Source organism: Sorex fumeus, unplaced genomic scaffold (assembly GCF_029834395.1).
Source record: "Sorex fumeus unplaced genomic scaffold, SorFum_2.1 ptg000039l, whole genome shotgun sequence".
NCBI classification, from domain to species: domain Eukaryota; kingdom Metazoa; phylum Chordata; class Mammalia; order Eulipotyphla; family Soricidae; genus Sorex; species Sorex fumeus.
The window spans coordinates 222,811-247,442 of record NW_026606096.1 but is presented as its reverse complement, the minus strand read 5'-3'; the positions used below and the strand labels follow the sequence as shown (position 1 = coordinate 247,442).

Genomic DNA, 24,632 nt, shown 5'->3' with positions numbered 1-24,632 from the left:
AAGCATCATATTTATTTATTCAATTATTTTTTTTCTTACGGGGAGCCCATTTGCTAAGGGCACTAAATGTAGAGTCATAATGTTGGCTGCAGAAAAGGCAAATTTCTCACTTCCTGTACTCTTTTTTTGTCCTCTTTTTTTTTTTGAATCACCTGTATCTCAAACTTGCAAAGTTATTCATGACTGAGTTTCAGTCATACAGTATTTTGACACCCATCCCTTCACCAGTGACCACTTCCCTCCGCCAATTCCCCCAGTTTCCCTCCCTACCCTCAGCCTGCCTCGATGGCAGACACTTACTACCTGTGCTCAGTTTTCTACTTTCAGTCTCCTGTCCAGTGACCACACCCTCCACAAGTGTCGCATTATTCCCCTCCCTGACCTGGTGCCCACCCGCACACCCCCATTGGCAAGATTCTCAGTGGAAACCAGTTCTCCAGCTCATCGCTTCTATTACCTCTGGGCCTTTGTTATTCCCTAGCTATATAAGGGAATTTTTTCCTTTTTTAAAAAAAATTTTTCCCTCTAAATCTGCATTTAAGAGATTAATCTATGTCTGTCCCTCTCCCTCTGACTAACTTCCCTCAGCATGATACTCCACGTAGCAGCCAATTGCATGATTTCATCTTTTCTACGACCCTCTCTGTGATTTTTTTTTCTTTTTGGGTCACACCCGGCGATGCACAGGGGTTACTCCTGGCTCTGCGCTCAGGAATTACCCCTGGCGGTGCTCAGGGGACCGTATGGGATGCTGGGGATCGAACCCAGGTCGGCCACGTGCAAGGCAAATGCCCTACCCGCTGTGCTATTGCTCCAGAACCTCTTTGAGTTTTTGAAATGTTTTTCTTGAGCTCGGCAGGGGGCAGGGCCGGGGTGAGTGTCTCTGGTGCTGGACCCAGTGCCTGGCCACAAGGGAGAGTTGAGTTGGGCTCTGGTTTCTCCTGGGTACTCCCTGCTGCTGTGACTTTGGGACCGAGGTGTGTGGTGAGTGAGACTCTGAGAGAGAGACTAGAGCTGACTCTGTCCGTACACTCAGGGGCAAAGGGAAGCACCAGGTGGGGGGAGCAGCCCGAGCCCCTCAGGAAGGGGTTAACGATGGCTTCTCTTTCTCTTCATGGCTTCTTCACTCCCCTCATCCCAGTCTCTTGTAACCTGGAGCTTCTCCATCCAGTCCAGACAAGTCTGAGAGCGAACAAAGACAGTCAATGCCTGCCTTCCTGATGTAAGTCATGAGAGAAACCCTGAGGAAAGCGCGTGCTCTCGCTCTCTCTCTCTCTCTCTCTCTCTCTCTCTCTGTCTCCCCCTCCCTCCTGAGAGAAACCTTGAGGAAACTGTAGTTCTCTCTCTCTCTCTCTCTCTCTCTCTCTCTCTCCCTCTTGCCCGCCCTTCTGCTCCACCAAGGCCCTTGGAAAGAGTGAGGAGTTGAAAACCAGGAGCAGGAACACACCGAACACCCCGGCCTAGGCTCTGCTTCCCGCTGGACCAGGCTGTGAGGAGGCAGAGAGAGCCTGCTCCAGAGAGCCGGCCAGGCCTCGCCTGCTGCTCCTGTGGGAATGGCGTGTTTGGCAGCCTGGCTTGCCGTCCTGGCGGCCGTGGGGCAGTGACAGCTGCGAGGTGTGTCCTGTGGAGCCAGGCCTGTGCTGACAGACAGAACAGACAGCCCACAGGCCACGGGAGCTGACCTGGACCCCTGACACCAGGCAAGGAAGGACTCCCCCTTCCTGGGGGCACTTTCACTGTTCCCTTCTTTCCTGAAGGAGAGGGACTTTCCTTGCAGAGAGAGAGAGAGAGAGAGAGAGAGAGAGAGAGAGAGAGAGAGAGAGAGGAAGATGAGTATTCCAACCATTCCATTAGCAATAAATGAGCCTACAAGCTACATATCTTGTTTGCATGGTGCCAGGGACAGCCCAGGAGCCTCACCCATGAGGCAAGCCCTCTACCACGGAGCCATACCCCTGCCCTCTTCTCTCTTTCTCAGTAAGCCTTCCCCCCCTCCCTCCCCTTGAGTGTGTCCTCCAGTAGGGCTGGGATTCACCTGTCTCCTAAGGGAGATCTTGGCTCTCCACATGTGACTTGTTAAGTGTTTACTGATTTCGTGTCCTCTACAAGACTAAGCTCAGGGGTTGGAGAGATAGGGCAGCAGGTAGAGCACTTGCCTTGCATATGGCTGACTGATCTGGGTTCAGTCCCTAGCACCCCAGGAGTAATTCCTGCGTGCAGATCCAGGAGTAACCCTTGAGCACTGTCGGATGAGCCTCCCTACCCCCCCCCCCCCAAAAAAAAGACTAAGTCAAAGAGGGCAGGACTTCATTCTGTTTCCTGTTGAACCTCAACACTATTCAACACTGTGAATGTTTGGCACTATTAGTACATGCGGACGGAGGGGGCCGGTATCCAGATGGGGGGAGATGAGACAGTGAAAATTGATCAAAACTTTTCCAGATCACAGCTAGTCCTGAATTTGATTAGAGTGGATTTTGGTTGATAGTAATGACTATGGAGCACTTTGTCCTTGTTGTGGGGGATCAGCGGACGGGCCCCAAGTGAAATTGGCTCACACATGTCACAGCATGTACTAGTCTGCCACACACGCAGGCAATCAGCTATGTTGGGGGGGGCAGTCCTATGAAGGCATTCTCCAGTGGTTATGAACCACAGTTGCACTCATGAGCGTCAGGATGGAAGGACGGCAGTGGTGTGTTAGAGAGACTTATGTGAGGTGGGGAGAAGAGAGATGGCAGCCTCCAGAAGGGAGTTTACTGCTTCTCTGTTTACTAGGATTACCTCTGGAGTCCTGGGAAGTCTAGGGCTGATGAGCATCCGCATGGTACAGCCCTCACCTCCCACCAGCCCCACGAGGCCATCATCAACCCTGGCTTCCACTTGTTCTGCCCGGAATGGGAGATGATCCCCGACACCAGATTTCTTGGGGGAACCATGGAACTCAGGAATTGCTCTTTGTAGGAAAGCCGGTCCTTAACCTTTGTCAGGCTTCCAGGTCTGTCTTCTTCCCTCACAGAAAGGAACTTTAGGAGGAGATGATAGTGAGTTAAATTGTTTTATTTATTCCTCATGTATGAGGAAGGCGAGAGAGAGAATAACAAACAAGAAAGAACAAGGGATGTCAGAATATTGAATGTAATCAAAGTAGAGAGAGAGAGAGAGAGAGAGAGAGAGAGAGAGAGAGAGAGAGAGAGAGAGAGAATAATGTGGAAATCATCTGCCCCACAGGTAGGGGGAGGGTGTGGGATGGGGGTATACTGGGGCTTTTCAGGGTGGAGAATGAGCACTGGTGAAGGTGTGGGTGTTTCATTGTATGACCAAGACTTAAACCCGAAAGCTTTGTAGCTGCTCTCACAGTGATTCAATAAATAAAATTGTAAAAATTGAAAAAAAAAGTTAACGCAGAGTTCATGCCCAATTCAATCAGCCTAATCAGTGGCTGAATAAATAGCAGTACTCCTACATTAATAAAAAAGAAAGAAAGAAAGAAAGAAAGAAAGAAAGAAAGAAAGAAAGAATTAGGGCTTCTCCAAAGGGGAGAGACCAAGTCCACATCTCAGGTGATGAAATGGGCCACCCCCCCAGAACGGGAAGGCGCCCCCTCTACTTCTGCAGACTTGGTTTTTGGGTTTTCTCCCCACCTGCCCCCATGTGGTGCTTTGTGCATAGATAAAAGAGCTCATTGCCAGTGCATTGACAACAGGCCGTGGGCTTGATATTTTTTTGGTGGTCCATCTTCCTGTCCTTATCACAATTTGCTGGAGTGCTCTGGGGTGGAGGGTATTGGGGAGGGGGTGGTGGTTCAGTTTGCTCTGGGCTTATGCTGGTATCAAGAGTCTCATCAGACCTCAGTACTTGTGTCCAACAGGCAGGTCCAACCATAATACATTTTGCTACTTTAGGGCTAGTGACAGGGTAACTTCTTCAAATTCCATCTTGATTTTATTACTTCCCAAGAACTCTTTGCTGGTGCCCCTCCCCCAGCTCCTAATCCACACCCCCTTCCTCACCTACCTGCCTGCTTCAGTTGGAAAGATCCTGTGATTCTTAGGTCACCTGGCAAATGAGTGGCAGGCTCAGGCTTTGGAACTTCTGCACAAGGTATTTAATCACCCAACTCATTTCAGTGTCACTCAAGCTCAATGCTCTCTCCACCACAGTGCAAAGAACTCATCTTGGTTCTCTTAATTTGGTGCTTTACCCACATTACAAGTTTGGTCATTTGTTGTTGTTCATTTGTATTTGGACCACACCCAGCAGTGTCCAGATTTCTCCTTGGATCACTCCTGGCAGAGCTTGGGGGGACCATATGTGGTGCCACTGTTTGAACCTGGGTTGGCTATATGCAAGGGAAGTGCCCTCCCCACTCTACTATCTCTTCTTTCTTTCTTTCTTTCTTTCTTTCTTTCTTTCTTTCTTTCTTTCTTTCTTTCCTTCTTTCTCTTTCTTTCTCTCTCTCTCTGTCTTTCTTTCTTGGGCCGTGACAGTTTGGATTACCCAGCGATACTCAAGGGCCACCCTGTGCTCAGGGATCACCCTGGGTGGTGTTCAGGAACCCAATACAGTGCCAGGGATTGAACTGGGGTTGGACACATGCAAGGCAAGTGCCTTAACCCCTGTACTAGCTCTCTAGTCCAGGAGCCTCTGAGTTCTTTCCATAAGTTTAAGAACAAAATTAGATGACAATCTCAGCAAGCTTGACCACAGTCACCAAGTTTGACTCTATTTTTTATTTTCAGGCCATACCTGTGGTACTCAGGGGCTATGCCTGGTTCTGTGCTGGGAGTGGTCACTTCTTTGGTACTTGGGGATTGTGTGATGGGGCCTTGAATCTGGGTCTCCTGCCTACAAAGCATGCGCTCGGGCCTTTGAGCCGTCTCTCCAGCCCGATTTTACTGTTCCACCACGGATAGATATGGAAGACAATTGAGGTGGGCCCCAAACTGAGCCCATGTGTGTATTTAATCACCCAACTCATTACAGTGTCACTCAAAGGTGGATTATTTCAGCACTGACTGTGTGGCTTGCAAATGAGGACTGTCAGTTTGAGAGCTAGCGATGAGTAGAGATGATCAGCGTGCAGTGCTTGGGAAACTTTTTTAAAATTTAGATTTGGGGCTATGCCCTTCTGCCTCTTGGCCCCAGCATTCTGGTTTCCATACCAGCCTCCTAGCAGATGCAGTAGGAAGTCATTCCAAACAGACTGGCTCCCTCTAAGAGTGTGCCATTTGAATTTCCTAAAGACATACTCCGAGGCAATCCAGAGAATAGGGACGTTTCCTTTAAAACCAATTTCAGAGAACTCTGGTTGTTTTGCATCAGGATTTGGATGGAACAATCCTGAGTACCCAGAACCTTTTAAGGCTAAAGTATTTTCTACCTGGGAATCTTGCTGGTACATAATACCTTTGTGGCTTAGTTTTGTGTTGAAGACAAGTGGATGTTAATGATAACACAGAGGTTTTTGTTTTTAATTTGGTTGGTTTGGGGGTCACACCTGGCAGTACTCAGGGCTTATTCCTGGCCCTGTGCTCAGGGATCACTCCTGGTGGGCTCAGGGGATCATATGAGATGCTGGGAATCACCAGGTCAGCCTCATGCAAGGCAAGTGCCCTGCCTGCTATATTACCTCTCTGGCCACTGAGAAAGAGTATTTCTATGCTTCATTTATGACAGTTTCAAAACCAGTTGCTGGTAAGGTATATGCCATTTTTATGCTCCTTCCTGCTCTTCGGGACAAGAAGGTCCTGTGCTAGTAGATGCTTCCCAGGTACCAAAAACCAGCTTCTATCCTAATGGGTCATCTTGAGCTTTGCTCTAGATAGGAGTTACCTGGTTGTGTGTGGACTGTGGAGGAAACCAATCACTCTTGGTGAAGAATAGCAAGTAAATCCAGTGTCCAAAGGGAGAGGAAGGTATGAGTGAGAATGGGGAGACTCACAAATCATTTCTCTTGATTCCAATTTTCTTTGGGATTTTGGGTCTCACCCAGCTGTGCTCAGGGCTTATGCCAGGACCACTTCTGGTGGTGCTCTGGGGACCATATGGGGTGCGGGATATGGAATCCAGATCGGCCATGTGCAAAGCAAATGCTCTACCTGCTGTACTATTGCTCTAGCTCCAATTGGGACTTATTTTTAACTTAATGCATTCCTAAGGATTCTTGGGGAGTGACTAAGCACTTTCCTCCCTTTGATATTTATTTTGGTTTAGGGGCCACACCCGGCTGTGCTTAGGGTTTACTTCTGGCAGGGCTCAGGAGACTTTGCAAAAGGGATGCCAAACCCGGGTGGGCTGCGTGCAAGACCAGCCCCACTGTACGATCACTCGGGCTCTCCCTGGAGATTTTAAGAAAGCCGGGAACTGCACTGTGGTTCTGGAGGAGTGCTGCAGAGTGATGAGTTCTGAGTTAATGAAAGTTAGAATCTCAAGGACTTCTTTTCCATGAAACGATTTTTTGGTGAAATAAGATCATTTTTTATTGAAACTTGTTTGGAGAGATGTGAGGGGACAGAAAGAGAGAAGTACGCGGAGTCCCAGGTCCCATATCCGGAGCTTTTAAGAGAGAACACAGGCTTTTCCTGAATGGAACTAGGCAAGCAAAGACATACAGAGACAAACAAGTGAAGATACATGTTCTAGGAAGAACACCAACTTGAAGAGCAAGCCTCCAAGAAAATATTTTGAACTGAACCTAAAACCTAGTACCAGTGATAGCAAAGAGTTAGTGCAAGGTACAATTATATATTTAAAAAAAAAAGAGTAACAACTCTGGGAAGATAGGAACTAGTATCCTAGAGATGGAAAAGCCACTAATATAGGGAAGACCAGGTTTCCCACCAAGGCATTTTGTTAAAAAAGGAAAAAAAAAAAAAAAAAAAGAGGAGTCGGGAGCTGTTTCTTTTTAACACAGCGGGTAGGGCATTTGCCTTGCAAGTTGCTGACCAGGGTTCAATCCCCAGTGTCACACAGGGTCCCCAAGCACCACCAGGAGTGATTCCTGAGTGCAGAGTCAGGAGTAAGCCCTGAGCAATACCTGGTATAACACACATACACACACACACACAAAAAATACAGAAGAAAGGAAGAAAGGGAAGGAAGGAAGGAAGGAAGGAAGGAAGGAAGGAAGGAAGGAAGGAAGGAGGGAAAGAAGGAAGGCAGGAAGGCAGGAAGGGAGGGAGGGAGGAAGAACCTATGAACTTATCCCTAAAGACTTATCCTTCCAGAGCCCTCCAGGTACCGAAGCCCAGCAGCACTTGCAAAGCTCTCACATGCCAGGGCAGAGTCGGGGTTCCTCTCATGAAGGTCCTGACACGGTTGGGGCTGGGCTCACCCCTTCTCAGCCCCCTACCCCCCAGACCCCAGGGCTCGTATGGAGACACATAGATGGCAGTGACGGTGGGAATGAACTTTTATTCTCAGTGAACTGCTGTATTGGTTTCAGCTCATCAGCCACAAGCTTTATTGGTTCCAAAATTTGCATCCCATTTCCCCCTTCTCGGAATACTCCTCTTCTTCCCGTCTCAGTGGAATAACATATTTCAGATTTTTCAGGACATTTTTAGCACCCCTCCCACTCCCCCCCACCATATAAATACATGCAAAACATTTCACAGAGAGTATCAAGATGCTGAGAGGGTGTGTGCACAATTAGCTGTATTGCGAATGAGGCCACACACACAAACTAGATCACCATTGTTTGTCTATCTGTCATGCAGACCACAATTGCCAATCTTTTGTTTTTGTTTTTTCTTTTTCATACAAAAATACTAGTGCTTGTTACAGTAGTTTAAGAAAAAAAAACCCTCAAAATCCTTATGTGCCTGCTGATTTAAAAGAACGGACAGATTTGTTGGCACATATTCACATATGGCATATAGACATGAGGAAGAACTGCAGGCCCATTCAGAGGCCCGGAGCACACGCCCTGACCCCTCTCCTGGTGGGAGGGAAGGGGACAGGTGGGTTCCTGGCAGGGGGCAACAGAGGGCTGCCCTCAGCCTAAGGAAGGTGGCTGGTCTATCCTGGTGTCTCTGGGCTACTAAAATGGCTTAAGGGATCCTAAGTGTCTCTCCCCCACCCCCACCCTGGGATGGCCTGGTGGTCCCTAGGCTGGACACACGAGGAAGCGTGCCTTTTGTAATGGTGCCTTGGGCAGGCTTTGTCCATCTGAGACAAGGACAGCTGCCAGGAAGGAAATCATGTCCTCAGAGGTTCCCTGGCACAGGCCAGCTGGCCACATCCTGCTGGGTTTAGTGTTTGTGGCTCTGCATTCAGAAGCTCAAGCAGAAAACTCAGCCCGATAGAGCACACACAACCAGTGACATTCCAGGCAAATTCTACACCACCTTCAGGCCTGGAGGACTCATCTCGGTGGGCAGGGGGAAGACTCGTGCAGGAAGACCCGGGCCCCAAGGCTGTCACCTTGGCTAGAACCAGCCTTTCTTTTGTCCACCTGCTGCTCTTCCCCCGTTAAAATACCTCACACCACACCTGTTTGGGTGTGTGTGGGGGGGGGGCCGGGGGGGGGAGAATCTTAGCTCAGATCCTTGCGTAAAAACTCACCAATGCCAAACTCCAGGGGCAGCAGGTGAAAAGAAAGCTGTAAAGTCCATCTCAAATCTGGGTACCCTTGCAGCCCAAGTCAGTCATGTCTTGGGTACCACTCTGCTAGGTGCTTTTCAAGAAGTAAATCCCAGCACAGCCCTGGTCCCAGGGCCACGTGCTTCTCCTCCTGGTTCTCCTCTCCTGGATGTCTTCCTTCTTGTCCACTGCCTATGTTTCCAAAGGAATCCAGGACGATGCCTTCCCCTTCTCCCCATCAGATCCTTTTCAAATCCAAAGCACCATTTTGGGGGGGGGGGAGGGGGAAACTTATGCCGTATTTACTTATGTACAGCCAGATGAATCACTGAAACTGAATGGGGGTGGGGGTGAGGACAAATCCTTGATATATAAAAACATAGGCATATAAACACTGGAACTTACTCAATTTGGTATCAACAAAATTTATATTAAAAAAAGTCTAGAGCTCAACACTTCCCCCCACCCCGACCCCTAAGTATAAAGATGGCTGTTCAGAGAAAGGAAGTGCGGTGCATTGGTTTTAAGACCAATTACAAACATACGGAGTCACCTGTCATGTCTCACAAAACACCTGGTTATGTGCTCCAACCACAGGGTTACACGACAGCACTTTATTTTCAACCTTTTAAACAAAATACATATGGCTGACTCAAAAATATCAGTTTCTGATCTAAAGAAAAGTATATAGATTTTGCATAATATTTCTATGTTACTCTCCTACCATGGAAACTAGAATACACACATACATACACACACTAACACACACACACACACACACACACACACAAGCTGTTGGCTTAAAGCAAATTGACATAAACCCTTCAGAGTAAGCTGTTGGGCACCAGGAGAGTCTTTTGGGAGTCGGGAATGACTGTAAAGAGCCTTCAAAGATTATTGGCTTGGTTTTAAAACTGATTTGAGGTAATAAAAACCTTGGCAGGACTCAGTCTTCCAATGTATGTACTCAATAAATATGTGGCCATGCCTCGGTGAGCTTTCCCCCACCACGTAAGCATTCATGAAAGGTCTTCAAAACCAGCCTCCAGCTTGGTGGGTGATGGGGTGACGGGGATTGTCGGGGTGGCCTTTCTTTGCTCTTCCCACCTCAGGCAGTTCAGACAAAAAAAAAAGGAGGGGATGGGAGGAGAACTCTAGAAGAGATGGCTGGAGAGAGGGGGGAGGTTGTCAGGGAACGGTTTCTCACCAGGAGAAATCTGGCAGCTCGTAGAGGCCCCCGACCTCGTCTCCCCATCCCTCTCACTCTCGGAAGAAACAGCCGACTGACTTCATTTATCTCAGGGGAGATGGGAACAGACAGACTCGAGCTACCCCCAGCACAGAGGGATGCCTTAACAGGGATTAAAAAAAATAATAACAAACAAACACGAGCACCTGCAAGCGTGGCTCCACTTGGTCCCAATCCGGAGCGCGGAGACACGATCTCCTCGTGGTCCCCGGCTCTGAGAGGCTGGTGGGAAGGGGCCGCAGTGGGCAGCGGGGCGGGAAGGCAGGCACAGCCTGCAGTGTGGCCCGCGGGACCTGCGCAGGGGTGTGAGGAAGGGGGCGAGCTGGCAGAGCTCAGTTAGAATGTCACTGGAACTTTCCGCTCAGGACAATATTCATAAAACCAGAGTCTTCGAGAAAAGTTTGGACCCCCTTTTGGACCCTTCGCAGGGGAGGAAGGGGGATCTGACGAAGAACAGAAGTAGAAAAACAAGTTTCTGGTTTCTCAGAGGAAGGGGATTCTCGGATCATTCGGACCCCCATCTCCAACACTCACTCCCCCGACACAGCCCGCCCTGGCCTGGAAGTCTTGGCAGATGGCTTGGAAAGCAGTGGTGGTCATTCCTAGGCAGTCCCTGCGGGAACGGGCTGGGGTGATCTCTCTCGTCCTAGATCTTGCCACTACTCGGTTCCTCCACATGCAGGTTCAGTCAGGAGGCAGTATCATTCTCAGTTCCTTCTCTTCCCACCACTCGAGCAACAGCAGAAAGAGCAAGCTAATAGTAATAGCTACATACCACACACACCGTCAGGCCTGGCCCTGGCAGACATGCGCATCTGACCAGACTGCAGGTTAGGAGGCAGTAACAAACAGGAACACATTCTTACCAGCTCTCCACTGCTTCCAATGAACTCTTGGGGCAAAAAAAACCCTGTCTGTCTCTTGGACTAAAAGCAAGGGAACGGGCTGGGATGATCTCTCTCGTCCTAGATGGAGTCAGGAGGGACAAGAGGCAAAGTTGACCCAAATCACTGACGTCATTTCTATCTTCTTAATCATCACAACTTTTTTCCATATGTATATATATAAAGTGAAGATAAGACAATAGTTAAAAATGGCCAAGAAAAGAATCTTAGGTTTGACTGGAAGGGTAAAGACAGCCAAGAGGGCTTTGGATATGTTTTCACAATGGGAAACTCATCTTTGAAAAACAATCTCTCTGTAGGTTGATTCCACACATTCCATCCCTACCTCAACACATTTTGTCTGAGGAATGCTGTCTCTGTGAACGCTCAAGTAAGCTTTGACATAGCACAGGGTCACTGGGTAAAATCCCTAAGTCAGGAGATGGTGATGCATGTATGAATTTTGGGGTTGGAACTGGGAGGGGGGGCGGATGCCAGGGATGGCCATGTCTTTCCAATGACAGTTACCATACCCAAGGGGCAGCCGCCACCACTCATTTCTCTGCCTGGGGTTTAACTAGGTCCTGTCATCAACCCTGATTCAAGTTTTAGTCGACATCCTCGAGGTCTATGTTCTTTCCTCTGTATGGTCATTAGAGGCTCCCACACACTTGGGAGCAGCTGACGTGACAGTGAAAAGTCCCATCCTGACGGTATAGACCGGGGAGAGTAAAGAGGAACACGGGGAGCAGGGTGGGGAGCGAGTCCGAGAATGAAGTTCAAACGGATGTCTCCAGGCTGTGTAGAGGGCTGTCGGAATGGGAGGCAACAATCTGCATTTGACTACTATCCACTGCATTGTTGTTTTTATTGTCATGTGCAGTAGCGTCACCATCCAACAGGGGCACATGAGCCCCAGTCTTAGAAACCATTTCCATTTCCAGACGGTCCTCCTCTTCCTCCAAGAGTGGTGTTCGGGGCACCTCTTCATCTATGGAGAATTCAGGGTGGGTCATGAAGCTGTGGATGGAGTTATGGCTCTTGGGTTTCTGAATGCTTTCATGGAGGGAACTATGGAATGCTTTCACCACTTTGATCTATACCGGGGGGGGGGGGGGGGATGGAAAAGAAGGAGGAAAAAAAGACACAGGTGAGAACCGGTCACTAGAACATGGATCTGGTACTTTGAGGAGAAAAACAGGACTTCAACAACAAAATTCTACAACTCGACAACAAAACCAAGCACGGATGATCACGGGACACTGAAAACATCAGGTGGTTCAAATTTCAAGCTCTGGGGTGGGGTGAGTTATGGCAAACAACCGAGATGTCTCAAAAGCCTGATTTTTTTTTTTTAAAAAAAGAAGAAAACCCAAGCAAAGTTAGCATTCCAACTAATCCACTCTTTTACAAAACTAAACAGAAAACAGAGTCATTCATTTTTTTTTTCAACAGAGGCTAGAGGACTTTGGAGCTGGTGCGAATTAATAGCCAAACTTAAGAGATCGCTCAGACACGTGGATTTCTGCAGGGAGGCCAACACGTTTTGTGAGTGTGGAATGGAAAAACGACAAACTGACATTCAGCTATCCGTTCATGGCTACCCAAAGCCAGACACACTGGTGTGCATGTTGCAGGGGTGATAAGTGACCACAGGACCGTGCAGCAAGGCAGGCAAACATTGGTTTTGTTTGTGTCAGCAGCATGCAAGGAATTAGAACCCTTATCCTCTCCAATACAACCATTCCCGTCAGTCAGAAAAGATGGGTCGCTGCGTTTTGTAACGGGCCAGTTCCCTTCCCCCACAGAGAGCCAACTCCATTCCCGCAGCCCCATTTCTGGACAGCGGTCACAAAAGACTCTAGCGACAGATGCCTTCTCCCTCCTGCCTCCTGAGAGGGCTGGCTTTCACTGCTCATACACGTGGCCCTGTCTGAGACGCTGCCACTGTCCCGGCCCTGTGGCTTCCTCCGACCCTGTTGCATCATGAAGAGAAGCATGAATAACCTTGGGTGGAGAAAGGAAGGATGGGAATTGGAGGAAGTCGGGCCACAGACCAGGGACTTCTTGGATGAAGAGGCACAAGGAAGGGGTTACATGGCCCTACGAGCGTCCAAGTTCTTGTTCTCAGTACAGAGAAGAAGGGGTTCAGTCCACTGGGAGGAGAGAGAAAGCTGCGGCAAGTCAGCCTTACCCACGGGGACCAGGTCTTTTTGGCAGCTTTGCTTTTTTTCTGGACTTTAGACCTCTCTAAGGGAACGCTCAGAAACTGAGCTGGAGAACATGGCCGGGGGACAAGAAAGAGGCTGTAGGATAGTCTGAGTGGTGGATTGATGTTACTGGTGGTGCTGGTGGTGGTGATCGAAATCTTGTCCAAAGTTTTGTCAGAGAAATGGGAGGACTGGAGGGGCAATGGAGGAGGTGGAAGAGGAGGAGAGAGCGGAGGGACTGAAGGTTGTTCGGCTCTCTGAGCAAAGGTTATGTCCCTCGAGAAGCAGCAACAGTGTGGAGAGAGGGCCCAAAGCATGCGAACCGGTTGGGTGGAGTTTGTTCCAGTGCTTTTGAGCGTGAGGCGTCAGACTCGGTAATAATGGGAGAAGAGGCCGCAGGCTTGGGCCTCTGTGGGCGGAGGCTTTCTCTGTCTTGCCTTTCTCCATCGGGACCTGGAGGACCCACCCAGGACTGAGGGGGCTGAGAGCTCAGAAGGCACAGGGAGCTTTGTCCCTCCAGAGAGTCACTCAGCGCCTCAGCTGAGGAGACCCAAGGAATTCGCCAGAGGAACAGAGAGCGAGGATCCGCTGTCCTGCCCTTCTGTTATCCCTCTTGACCGTCCGATGGGTGGATTTTACCTCTCTGTGCTCCAGATCTTGCTGAAATCAAATGGGATAGAGGAGGCTCCATCTAGTCTCTAGGCATACTCAAGCCTGTGTTGATCTATGTCAAGTTTCAGAGCAAGTGACTGGGACTACTAAGTATGCCCAGAGCCAGGCCTTCTCCCTTGATTCTCCTCAAGAGATGGGGCCAAAGCCATGTTACTCGCTATAGAGACAATAACAAAAACAGACTTTTCACCTGCTCTTGAGACCTTGGGGTTTCCAAAAGGCGCTACTGGAGGTACCTTTAAACCACCAGTTGGTCATCTTCAATATCAATAATATCGGTGATTTTCAAATTTCCTACCTTTTTTTAAAAAAAATAAATCAATTGAATACTTTATTGAAACAACTCTATGTGAAGTCCAATACAGAAAATAGAGTTTTACAAAAACTTGGGCCTTGGAGGACCGGGAGCCTTGTTTGCTGGCCTCCTTTCACCTGTGGGGGATGACCAATCACACTGTTACAGGTAAACGACGAGGGGGATGAAAGTGAACTGAGGGAAGGTAGATGGAGAAAAATTGGGGAAATGTGTTCTGTGGGGAACCAAGGAACAATCATCCAGTTAAGAGTGCAGGACTTCTGGGATCTAAAAGGAAGTTGGTCACCTGTAAGGGAAGCTCAGGTGAGGAGGTGTGGGGGGGCACAGAGAGGCAGGAGGGACAGCCATGGGCCTGGGGAGGGCAGGAAGGGGGAGGGGAGCGGGACAGGACTGTGCCAGGAAGTTCCTCCACTCCAACACTGGCCTCTGAGCACCGAGGACACATGCTGCCGGACAATGATGCAGAGACATCCTCCAGCCCACACCGGGTGTGTCCACTATTGGGCGCCTGCTATTGGAGCAATGCATGAGGTACAAGGAGGTGGTGGGGTGCTGGTGCGGGGAGGGGGGTGGTCAGGAAGGGCGGGCACTCTCCACTCAGCCAGCCAGCCGGCTTCTCAACTGCCCCGCACTCAAAGTCTCCTCTGAGGGACAGTGTCACTCTCTTCTCACTCAAGGCTGCCTCTTGGGTCGTGCAGCCGTGCCAAGGGCCATTCTCTGGAGCTCAGAGAAGGGGCAGATGCGGGCTATCCCCTCCTGGTACTCTGGGGCGGTGGCTCCCTTTCCAGGAAAGAGAAGGACTTGTGCCTTCCCCAGGGGTGCAAGCTTAGAGATTTATTTATCGATGGTCCGATAAATAAGCCATCTGGAGATCTGGAATGGGAAGCGCGGAATAGATCTTAAAACTCCTGACCGTAACTTCTAGAAGCTTCAAGTAAGAAGGCCCGGAAGGAGGAAAAGCAGGAGTGTCCTGTCTTCTCTCTGGTTACACCGTCTTGGAGGCGGAGATGCTTCCCCTCCACCAACTACTTCTGCTTAGTCTCCACCTTCCAACCCCAGGGCTCCTGAGCGGGAGGAGCCCTGCCCCACAAAGACAAGATTTAAGAAGAATGGAAACAGCTAGAAGGAGAGGGAAAACCTAGAAGACAAAGAAAATAGAGGAATATGGAAGGGCTAGAGGCGAGAAGCTCCCAGAGAGCTACTTGAGTAAGTCTTGATTAGTTCTTTCTTGCCAGGCTTTGGGCGTAAAGAAGTCTGATCGACATTTCTTTCTCCTCCCCTTACTGGTCATGGAAAGGCAGTAAATTATCTAAATCTCACCAGCCTTCCCAACTCACAGTCAGGCCAGCTACAGGCAATGGAACTGTTCTTTCTTTACTGCTTCGTTCCGGGATTAGGCTATGAATCGGAGAGGAAGGGACGGAGAACACCCAGATATCTGAAGCCCACAGTGTACTTCACAGAGATCCCTGTCTCCCCCAACACATCAGTAGCACTGTCATCAGCAGAGACTTCTCTCTGCTCTGCCCAGCTGCGAGCAACAACCAATCACCAATAATTTAACAATGGGAACTCCAGATCTTAGGTTGGAGCACCGACAGTGAACCAGTTGATAAGATAATGGAGAAAGGTGTTCTGAAAACTGTATGCACAAAACAAGCCAAGAGGAAATAGTTTTAGATAAAGCACACTCAAGGAAAGGATGTTTGTGTGTGGCAGGGGGCGGGCGGGGGGGGGGGTGTAAAGCTTTTATTTCTTCTTTTTGGGAGGAGGGGAGTTTTTACCATAAGCTATATCTAAAAATTTTACAAGTGAGTGACAGTATTGCAAATTACAGTGCCTAAAAGGAAAACAGAGGGGGGGGGGGGGCGGGGAAACTGGGACATTGGTGGTGGAAACGTACTACACTGGAGAAGGAACAAGTATTGGAACATTGTACTACTGAAACCCAAATCATGAACAATTTTGCAATCAATAAAAAAATTTAAAAACAGAAATTTAAGAGTTAAAAAATGTGTGTAACTGAAGAAAAAAATAATTAATTTTGATGTTTTTCTGTAGAGGCATATAAATCTGCCTCTCAGAGAGCCCGGAAAGCTACCGAGAATATCCTGCCCACACGGGCAGAGTCTGGCAAGCTCCCCGTGGCGTATACGGTATGCCAAAACCAGTTAACTATAATAGGTCTCACTTCCCTGACCCTGAAAGAGCCTCCAATGGTTGGGAAAGATGATTAAGAAGGGGCTGCTAAAATCTCAGGGCTGGGACGAATAGAGACATTACTGGCACCCGTTCAAGCAAATTCATGAACAACGGGATGATAGTGATAGTGACAGTCATAGTGATCTAGATGCAAACGGATTCTCAAGTCAGAGTTTGGGTTAAAAGCAAGGCAGATGTTTGGCCCTGATTATTTCTGTCCACCCCCTACCCCCCAACCTGCAGTCCTCAGGGCTTACTCCCAGCAGGGTTCGGGGGAGCCTTATGGGGTTCTAGGGATTGAATCCAAGTCAGCTATGTGCAAGGCAATTGCCCTCCCTGCTGTATTATGGCTCCAGCCCTGTAGATCTCACCAGCCCTACATACCTTGACTGTATTCTTTTATTCAGCTACAACTTCAATGCCAATCTTGGCAGCTAACAAGAGTGAGAACCGAAAGATTATTACTAGCCAGATTCAGTAACTATTTGGTAATTCCCATGGGAATCATAGCTCCCTCCCTACCTTTTTCTAGATCTCAAACTTGGACCCAGAGTTCCTGCATTTTTGCTGGCTTAACCTACAGAACCTTGTGGGGGGTGGGGGAGGGCGCAAATATTTAGACGGAAAGGTGGAGAAGGAGAGGAAAGGAACACTACAGCTGAAGTAAAATGAAACAAAGGTGGGGAGGACCCTCAGAGAAACGAGCAACGCAGAGGAATAATCAGAAAACAGGATTCTTAAAAATGGTTACAGTTTATAAGCTTTCCAGTATTAAAAAGAAATGGTACAGAGTCTGGTTTGGGACTGGGATTTTTGGCTCCATTTATCTTCCCGCGAATCAGAAAGATAAAAGTGGGGAGGGGGGGGGAAGCCTCCTCCCACCCATCCATCCCCACCTACGAAAAAAAGCTAACGATCGTTGGTTGGTTACAGTGGATGCCATGTGCTCTCTTGTGGTCATTTTAGCAAATCATGCATCATAATAGACAATCACTCACTGCCCAGAGATGAAACAGCATCAGAAACAGTAGGTGCAACTGTTGCATAGGAGCTAGGAACATGTGTTATCTCAAGGTGCGGACTCTGTCGCTTTAGGACTCCCTTAAAAGAGGCTCCCGTCTGGAAAGTGTTAATTACGTCGATCTGCAAAGAATCAGAGAGTGAGACAGCTTTGCTCCAAAATCAGAGAGAAGGGAAGAGAGAAGAGCTCCGGGCTGAGTACTGGTGGGTGAGGGGAGGGGCGGGAGGGACGGAGGAACCAGGAAGGGGACAGGAAAGTGAGACAGAGATTCCCTGGCAGGCCTGCTGAGGGGGAATGTTCACGGCACATGGACCAAGGGACAACTTGCCACGCGGTGTCCGGATGCCCAGCCAGAATCCAGTCACTTCCCCAGACTCTCTGAGGGGTGCGGGGGGCCCAGAGTATCTCAGACAGGGAGCGCCATAACTTACATCGGGTTCTGACCTGTCTCTTAATCACCACTAGGTAAGCAGACATCCAGTGCTGGGGAGAGGGCTGGATTCCGTCCCAAGGGCTGGGGCGCATGCTTTGCCTACAGGAGCTCCTAGTTGGAGCCTGGCACTGCCTGGTCGTGGGAGCACCACCAGCAGGGACCCCCTGAGCAGAAACAGCCCTCCACGCCCCACACTGTTGGTGTGACCCCCCCCCCCCGCCAACAAAACTAAAACCAAAAAGTAAGGCATGTAACTTTAGACATGACTTGGATTTTAAGGCTCAGGCAACCACTAAATCCATCAAACCAGGGGCTGGAGCAATAGCACAGCGGGTAGAGCATTTGTCTTGCACGCGGCCGACTCGGGTTCGATTCCCAGCATCCCATATGGTCCCCTGAGCACCGCCAGGAGTAACTCCTGAGTGCAGAGCCAGGAGTAATCCCCGTGCATCGCCAGGTGTGACCCAAAAAGCAAAAATAAATAAATAAATAATAAATCCATCAAACCAACTAGCAATTGCCTCCCCCCCCACTCCCACCCCTACCCCCCACCAATTTTCTGGGCAAATCTATGCTCGAATGAAACAAGTGAGGGAGGTAGCTGCCCACCCGTGGGTGGTCACGGTGAAAGGCTCCTGATCATGGTTTCTTCTAGGTTTCTCCTCTGCGACCCCTTTTTCCGAGCTGCGGTGGTAAGAGCCCCCTAGAATGGTGCTCAGGTGTCTACCGGTCGGGACCTCTAAGGAGAGAATGCTACTAGCTGGACAAATGCACGGAGTTCCCACCAGACCTTGCAGAGATGCTGGCTGCACACTGGAGACAGGCTGAGGAGGTGCTGGGGGTGCTGCTGACTGTCAGGGAGGCAAGGGGCCGCAGTCTCACCCAACCCATTGGCTTCGGGTTTGCACTGGCCAATCCGAGGCAATGAACTTCAATTGTTTTGTGACAGGGGCCATGGTCTGGGCCTCTGTCAACCCTCACCATCCTTATTCTCGACTCTGAGGTCACTAGGAATGAAAGCGAAGAAGCCCCCTGTCCTTCAGCGTTCCCTCTCCACGCCGTGGGCCAGGAGAATTCGAGGAGGAAAGTCACGGGGAAGGGTCAGGACTAGTTCCTGGATTTCAGGTCCATCTGAGCTAAACATGCTTCTTCTCATTCCTCTCTCCATCCCAGGGGCCTGGGGGGCCGCTCCCCGCGGCAGGAGGCTGGTGTGCGTGGAGGGGTTGGTGTGTGGAGGAGCAGGCCGTGGGGACACTGGCCTTGGAGCTGAGATGGGTCCCGACCTCCACCGTGAGACTGAACCCCAGACCCCTCTCCCTCAGAGCCACGATCGAAGTGCCCCTGGCCAACTTCTGCTGCCTGCTGCTGTGAGCTCCCCCCCACGAAAGGGAGCAGAAGGGGACAGCTACACTTCCCCACCACTCTGTGTTTTCCTGCGGTGACAGCAAGGACGAGCCATCACACGGCAGGGGGCTGGGGAGAAGTCTGCTGGGCACTTCAGGCGCCTGGACAGTGGGGTCAGCGCCAGCAGCCCCTCTGCCGAGGGGGTCACCAGGATGGCATGCGCTGGCCCTCAGGGTGCCTTGAGCACCGCCTGGGCTGCAGTTTAGGCTTTCCTGCCCATGGGCCCCACTGACTCACGCTCAGAGGGGAAGCTATGGTGTTGAGGGCATTGTCGGCAGAGAAACCACACAGGGGGTTCGGGGGTCCAAAAATTGGTGTTGGAGGGGAAGCAAAATGCACAGATCTCGCAAAGAAACAGTCATCACTGGAAGAAGAGAGTCCTGGCTAGGGAAAAAAGAAGGAAAACAAAAGCGAACCGAAAAAAAAAAAAAACCCAAATCAACAAGCACACAGGAGAGAGGAAGCAGATAATCCTGAAGGGAGAAAAGCAGACAGGTTACTTGGAAAAGCAAGGACGTCAAGGTAGGCACTGGGGACCTGGGTGGGCGCCTGAGGCTGTTGCCCGTGGTGGGCGGACGCAGCAGCCCGGAGGCCGGGCGGAGGGGCACAGAGGCTGCACGGGCTGGAGGGGCCCCCTCTGGGAGGAGGGGAGGAGTGGGGGTCCCCTTGGTTTCCTGAGCTCACCTACTGCTCTGGGGGTTGGTGTATCTCCAGCAGGGATTTGGTGTCGAAGACTCTTTTCATCTCTCTTCCTGTGCACCGAGGACAGGGTGCTGGTGAGGGGACTTTCTAGGCCACTCGCCAAGCTTATTTTTTAGAGGGGGAAACTCTAAAGGATAGATCTCCGCAGTGCCGGGCTCTGGAGAGCATCCCGAGACCCTGGGATTTAGCTTCTGGGGACGGGAGATCTCAGGCCACCGGGAAGGGGGCCAGACGGTCCCTGTCTAGCTGGGGCCACTTACCCGAACTGGCAGCCACAGCTGCAGCATGGACAGTGGTGGGGAGAGTCATGAGGAGCAAGAACAGGTGGGCGGGCAGGGGTGCGGGGGGGGGGGGGACACACACAGGGATTTGGAGCACAGGGAAAGGAGGGAATTGTGAGCAGGGGGAAAGACTTGGAGAAATCCTAGCTTCTTCCTCGTAGGGGAAAGGAGTCCTGACAACTGCAGAAGATACTGAAGCTTTGAGAGGCGAATGCCACTACACACACCAGCCTCAGCGCCCCCCCCCCCGCCCCCACCCCGCCCTGGCACTTTGCTTCCGGTGGTGGGGTGCTGTAACGGGGCGGGGGTGGGGGGTGTTCGTTCCACCACGCTCTTCCCAGGTAACGAATATCTACCTCGCTGGGACAGCAGCCTGACGGGAGACACTAGGAGTCCGCTGGGCAAGCTGGCCTAGAAGAGGGTTTTCAACTAACTCAGCGACTGTCGACTTTCTCGTACCAGCCCACCAGGAAAAAGAGGGGAAACTTTACTGGCTGCTAAAGCAGAAGTAAAATCATTATTTCTGGCAAGCGTACGGATGGATGTCTACGTGTCAGTGTTTCTGATCGCGCCGTCATGATGCGAACGGGCCGTGGGTGAAGGGATGCTATTTTGCACACCAGCGGGGAATTTCTGTGGACCAGTTCTGGTCTGTGGGCTGGTAGGGGAAAAACCACGGGTCTAGCTCCCGTCTTTGGGGCGCAGGGAAAGGCCCCCAGCCACACCCGGCAGGGTTAGGGTGGGTGCTTGCAAAGGAGACCCCCCACATGGTGGGAAGGTGAGCTGTAGAAGCAACGGGAAACCTCCACCCGAAGCCCCCCCCTCCAACCCCCCCCCCCCCCCCCCCCCCGCAGTCGTTTCAGTCCTGAAGCCAGGGAGGAAGTGGGCCGCTCACCGGCCCTGGGTTCAGGCCTGCCCGGCCAGCCCCAACCCCCTTGCGCACCACCCCCCACCCCCCGCCCAGCCCAAGGTGGGTGCTGGCGAGTCACCAAGCCACGGCTGGACCGAGGCGTGCCCGCCCTGAGTACCTGAGTCTGGATGCGGTTCAGGCCCCGGAACCAGAGGATCTGGCCGCGCCGGAGCTCCATCTCTGCGTGGTCGATCTCATCCAGCCCCTCGGCGTCCTTGGTGATCTCCTCCTTGGCTGTGCCGTGCCCGGCTTCCTTCAGGAACTTCAGGGACTTGGTAGGGATCATGGAGATGAGCTGAGGACAGAGGTGGCAGCAGCCAGAGTCAGCGGGAGGCGTGGTGTGTCTGAGCGGACACACACACACATACACACACACACACACACACCCCTCTCCATGGGCACGGCTTGGGCTCCAGGGCAGGGTCACACTGGGCAAGCAGCGGGGGGAAGCGCCCGTCTGCTGGGGGCAAGCCTGAGCCCTGGGAAGTATTTCTGCACCATGGCCATGCAGAGGACCGCCTCTGTCTGGGGCTGACCAGCCGTCTGCCTCGCAGCTCCTTATTCTCCTCCTCCATCTAGTCTCCCCAGTCCTTTGCCCTCTGTCCTTTTTTTTTCCTTTTTGGGTCACATCTGGCGATGCACAGGGATTACTCCTGGCTCATGCACTCAGGAATTACTCCTGAAGGTGCTCAGGGGACCATCATGGGATGCTGGGAATCGAACCCAGATCGGCCTCATGCAAGGCAAACACCCTACCCGTTGTGCTGTCACTCCAGCCCCTGTCCTTTTATTAGGGCGTTCGCTTTACAAGCGGCCAACATGGCCGACCCGAGTTCGATTCCTCAGCCCCTCTCGGAGAGCCCGGCAAGCTACCGAGAGTATTCGATATGCCAGACACAATAACAACAAAGTCTCCAATGGAGATGTTACTGGGCCCGCTTGAGCAAATTGACGATCAATGGGAGGGCCTTTACCTTTTGCCTATTTTTTTTTTTGGTGGGGGAATGTGCGTGTGTGTATGAGGGTGTTTGGGCTACACCCACTGGTGCTCAGGATCATTCCTGGCAGTGCTCAGGGACCATGCGGTGCCAGGGCATGCGAAGCATGTGCCCTGTCCCTCTGAGCTGTCTCCTGGGCCCTGCCGTGTGTCCTGTAAGAAAAAGAGAGCTCCATAATGCAGTGCGTGTGGTAAGGAGGAGCCGAGACAACGACCGGGGACAGGCAGTGTGGGGACAGGGCAGCTGCCCTGCATATATGGCCGAAGGCTCGAGGCCGTGTCACAAAAAGGTGATATTTTTTATGAATATTGTTTCTAGATGCCACATGCAAAGCAATTCCAGTGGCGGAACTATATATAAAGGATACTAAAGTCGCAATGGGTTTGGGAAGAAAGAACGTAAGGAGCTCTGTAAGAAGAATAGTACCACAGGTTGGGCATCCGATTCCAAAGAAATTACTGGTGGGCCCCACTGGAGTGGACAGTATAGTGGCGGAGCACTAGCCTTGCACGGGGTTAACCTGGGTTCCATCCCTGGCCCTGTCCTTAGTCATCCCTGAGAGCAAAGCCAGGAGCAAGCCCCAGGCACTGCTGGGCGTGGCCCCAAACAAACAAAACCTTGAAAGAAATCCCTGGGTGAGCTAAGGTTCTGTCTGTCTGTCTTTTACAAACGGGGAGCAGCAGATGGAACTTGGGTGGGGAAAGGGGGTCGGTGTGGGCCGTGTGCAGAGCTGGAGTGTTGGGACAGGAATCAGAAGGGCAGAGTTCCCCTGAGCAAGCAGCCTTCCCCAAGGCAGCTCGGGGTCCCACCAGCCAATCAGGGAGGGAGGAACTGGGGTGGGCACATTAGCATGTGTGGAGAACAAAGCTGAAAGTCTATGGGGTGGAGGGGGGGGGGGCTGACACCCCAAGGGGCTAACTCTGGCATCAGTGCAAGCTGGGGCCCCAAGTGGCATTCAGGGAAGCCTGGGGTCCACAAGGCAGAGGAATCTGCCAGGCCAGTGTTGCGGGGGAGGGGGGGCGGAGGGCGCTCCTGGGAGCCTCACTGCACCGTGTTAGGGAAGGAAAGAGCCTGGGCACTGTGTTAGGGAAGGAATGAGCCCGTTGCAAACCCACCGAATTCATACTACTCAAAACAGTGTGGCTCCTTCGGAAGGAGAAGCTGACACTGTTCTAGATCACTGATGGACTGTGACCTGTGTGCTGACTTACAGCCCCCGTCATCCTAAATCAGAGAAACGGGAGTGCAGAGTCATCAAGGAACTCGCTCAAAGTGATTCAACCCATGAAAAAAGAGCCAGGGCTCAAACGGTCCAACCCTTGTCCTGACCATAATCACTGCTTCTCTGAAGGCCTCAAGAGGGGCCGGAGGGAGGAGAGAGAGAGCACAGCGGGGTGGGTACTTGCCTTGCCCGTGGAAGATCCAGATTTAATTCCCGGTACCCCACATGGTCCCCTTAGCACTGGGCCAGGAGGAAGCCCTGAGCAATGCCAGATGATGTGGTCCCCCTCAAAATAAAAAATTTTTTTTTTTCTTCAAATAAAAGATCTCATGAATCTGGATTTCTCGTATAAGAGAAACGAGATATTCCACCCAGAAGAGGCCACTGGGATAGAACTGGGAGAGCCGGAAACCATGACAGCCACGAGCCCACACAGTCTCAGGGTGAAGACACGCACTCCGCCATTCTCCCACCCTTCGAGTCCTTTCTCGACTTTGCTCTTTATCTTGCAAGCAAAATTCCTTAGAACATTTCCACTCATCTCCGAGAAGCCGAGAAGGCACTTGCCCGCCTGCAGGCTGGAGGAGCGGCGGCCTCTGTGGGGTGGACCCTGGTCGAGGGAGGGCCCCGGGGACCCTGTGGAGGGGAGGGAGGGTGACAGGAAGGTGAGGTGGGATGTGGGTGTAGGCACTCACCTGGCCCCACAGCAGCTCTCCGATTCCAATGAACAGACACCAAAGCCACTGGGACAGGGTGAGCTTCGTGCAGCTGAAGGGTTTGCCCCCGAACTCCACAATGAAAATCTACAAGAGTCACAGCCGTTTCGTCAGGTGCTAATACTGCAGCTGCGTGGAAACCCCACTGGCGCCTCCCTCCCTCACCCCAGGATTCCTCTGCCATGAGTGCTGACCAGCTTGCTAGGGAACAAAGAGAGAAGAAATCTGTAAGGGGAGGGAGGCTGCCAGGCACACACTGTCTTTCTAACGCACCTGCTGGGGGCCCAGCACTGGACGGGAACATGACTGGCTCAAGGGCGCAGAGCATCCCAGGAAAGGAAGGGGCTCGAGACTTCAGCCCATGGTGGGACAGTGTGAAGAAGGAACTGGGGAAATGAATGAATCCGGGAGCTAACTGGGGAGGGGTGAGGCGGGAGGTCATCAGGTGAACTCATCAGCTCTTTGGAAATCTCAGGGTACTTTTTGCTTTTTGGGTGACACCCAGCAATGCACAGGTGTGATTTCCTGGCTCTGCGCTCAGGAATCACTCCTGGCAGTGCGCAGGGGACCATATGGGATCCTGGGAATCGAACCCGGTCAGCCGTGCGCAAGGCAAACACCCTACCCACTGTGCTATGGCTTCAGCCACAGTCTCAGGGTACTCTGGATAGGACAGGAAGAGGCCTGTCCCCTGGCCACTGGGCTGGCCAGGCCCACGATCTCTATTCCTGCAGGAGAAGCCCAACCCAGGCGGACCCTGCCAATCATCCCATTCCTTCTCATGACCAGTGACCTGACACAGCTGTGACTCCTTCAGAGGGGCGGG

General features: G+C 51.5%; 1 protein-coding gene across 6 annotated transcripts in view; it reads right to left on the bottom strand.

The window, feature by feature from the left end:
- Nucleotides 1–7,441: 7,441 nt before the first annotated feature.
- Nucleotides 7,442–24,632, bottom strand: part of ATP2B4 (ATPase plasma membrane Ca2+ transporting 4) — a 41,951-nt gene continuing 24,760 nt past the window's right edge. For 2 of the 6 annotated variants that reach the window (XM_056118903.1, XM_056118904.1), the window contains 4 exons: nt 23,786–23,893; nt 20,989–21,165; nt 17,118–17,262; nt 11,645–11,816 (listed from right to left, as the gene is read on the bottom strand). In XM_056118903.1, coding sequence (XP_055974878.1) covers nt 11,791–11,816; nt 17,118–17,262; nt 20,989–21,165; nt 23,786–23,893 — 456 coding nt within the window. In that variant the 3' untranslated portion in view covers nt 11,645–11,790. Of the gene's footprint in view, nt 11,817–17,117; nt 17,263–19,661; nt 19,730–20,316; nt 20,372–20,988; nt 21,166–23,785; nt 23,894–24,632 lie in introns of those variants that run through there. The other 4 variants (XM_056118901.1, XM_056118902.1, XM_056118905.1 and 1 more) reach the window with 3 other exon arrangements.